Genomic DNA, 1,181 nt, shown 5'->3' with positions numbered 1-1,181 from the left:
GCGCGGCATCGCTGCTGAAACAGGCATGACACGTGTTGAGCTCTTTGGGTTATGGCTGCTGTAGTCAAAGAACTTGGGGCGTAATCGGTTGCTCAGCTGAACACGATGGGCAAGTGGCGGGGGCTGAGCTGTGGCATGTCGAGATGCACTTGGGCTAGCCAAAGGTCGTGCAGGAGCATGTTGCCTGGACCGTTCAAGTGGAGTCCATCCGGAACATGCAGGACAGTGGTGCGATTCTGCTGGTTTTCGTGAAGGAATGCCGACCAGACATCGACGACAGAGACATTCAGCGCCGCGCCAACCTGCACGCACATTTGGGCGTACACTCCGGCCTGTTCGTTGGATCTGGGCCAAATGCATGTGGCATCGTCGACTGTGGGCGGAGTCACGAGCATGATCATGCACGTCGGGAATGCAGTGCGAATCTGGCGAACCATGTCCCGCAGATTGGACGCGTATTCATCAACGGGGACGTGAACGGGATCACTCTCGAGAGCAGCGTCATTCGCGCCCAACGCTATGGACACCAAGGCGGGGGGGTTGTGTCCCCAGTCCTGGATCATGGAGGGGAAATGTTCCAACCATTTTCGTGAAGTCCAACCAGCAGCGCCGCGGTTGACGATGTCGGCACGACGGACGTAGTCGTTGGCCAGCATCGATGCGTACCCCATTAGCCGGGGATTCGCTCCGTACTCTGTAATGGAGTCGCCAAGCAAGACAATCAAGGGCGTCTTGTGTCGCAGAAGCGGCGACGAATTCGGCAACAAGCGACTGGAGAAAACAGAGTTGTGGAGCAAGACGGCAGCCACCAAGAACACCGAGACGACGACAACCAACGAGTGCAAAATGATCCTTGGGCACCGGTGTCGGCTCGATAGCAGAGCTGGCGGAGATGCTGCCATGATGGCTACGCTGCTTTTCGTGAATATTGAAGTGGCATAGAGTTCTGACAAACGGCTAAATTAGACATATCCAAATCAAATTAGATGGATACAGCCTAAACTAAATGTCACTGTTCCGCTCTGCACAACGATGCTGCGACAACTGCACACACATCCTTGAGCTTGGTCCTATGTTGATGGTCATGGTGAAACGATAGCTCGTGTGCATGTTGCAGCGAATAATGCCCAAGTTATTCATGCTGCCGAGCACGTTGAGTTTAGAATCCAAGTCAGGAATCA

At 54.4% G+C, this 1,181-nt stretch overlaps 1 protein-coding gene across 1 annotated transcript; it reads right to left on the bottom strand.

Moving 5' to 3' along the window:
* Window positions 1-9: 9 nt before the first annotated feature.
* H310_04476 (hypothetical protein) lies at window positions 10-922 on the bottom strand. Its single transcript, XM_008868850.1, has one exon. It carries the CDS (start codon window positions 900-902, stop codon window positions 93-95), a length of 810 nt encoding a protein of 269 aa, XP_008867072.1. The 5' UTR covers window positions 903-922; the 3' UTR covers window positions 10-92.
* Window positions 923-1,181: the final 259 nt, after the last annotated feature.

This window comes from Aphanomyces invadans, assembly GCF_000520115.1.
Source record: "Aphanomyces invadans strain NJM9701 unplaced genomic scaffold supercont1.7, whole genome shotgun sequence".
In the NCBI taxonomy this organism is placed as follows: Eukaryota; Oomycota; class Saprolegniomycetes; order Saprolegniales; family Verrucalvaceae; genus Aphanomyces; species Aphanomyces invadans.
The sequence above is the reverse complement of the archived record's forward strand: the minus strand, read 5'-3'. Positions and strand labels throughout refer to the sequence as shown.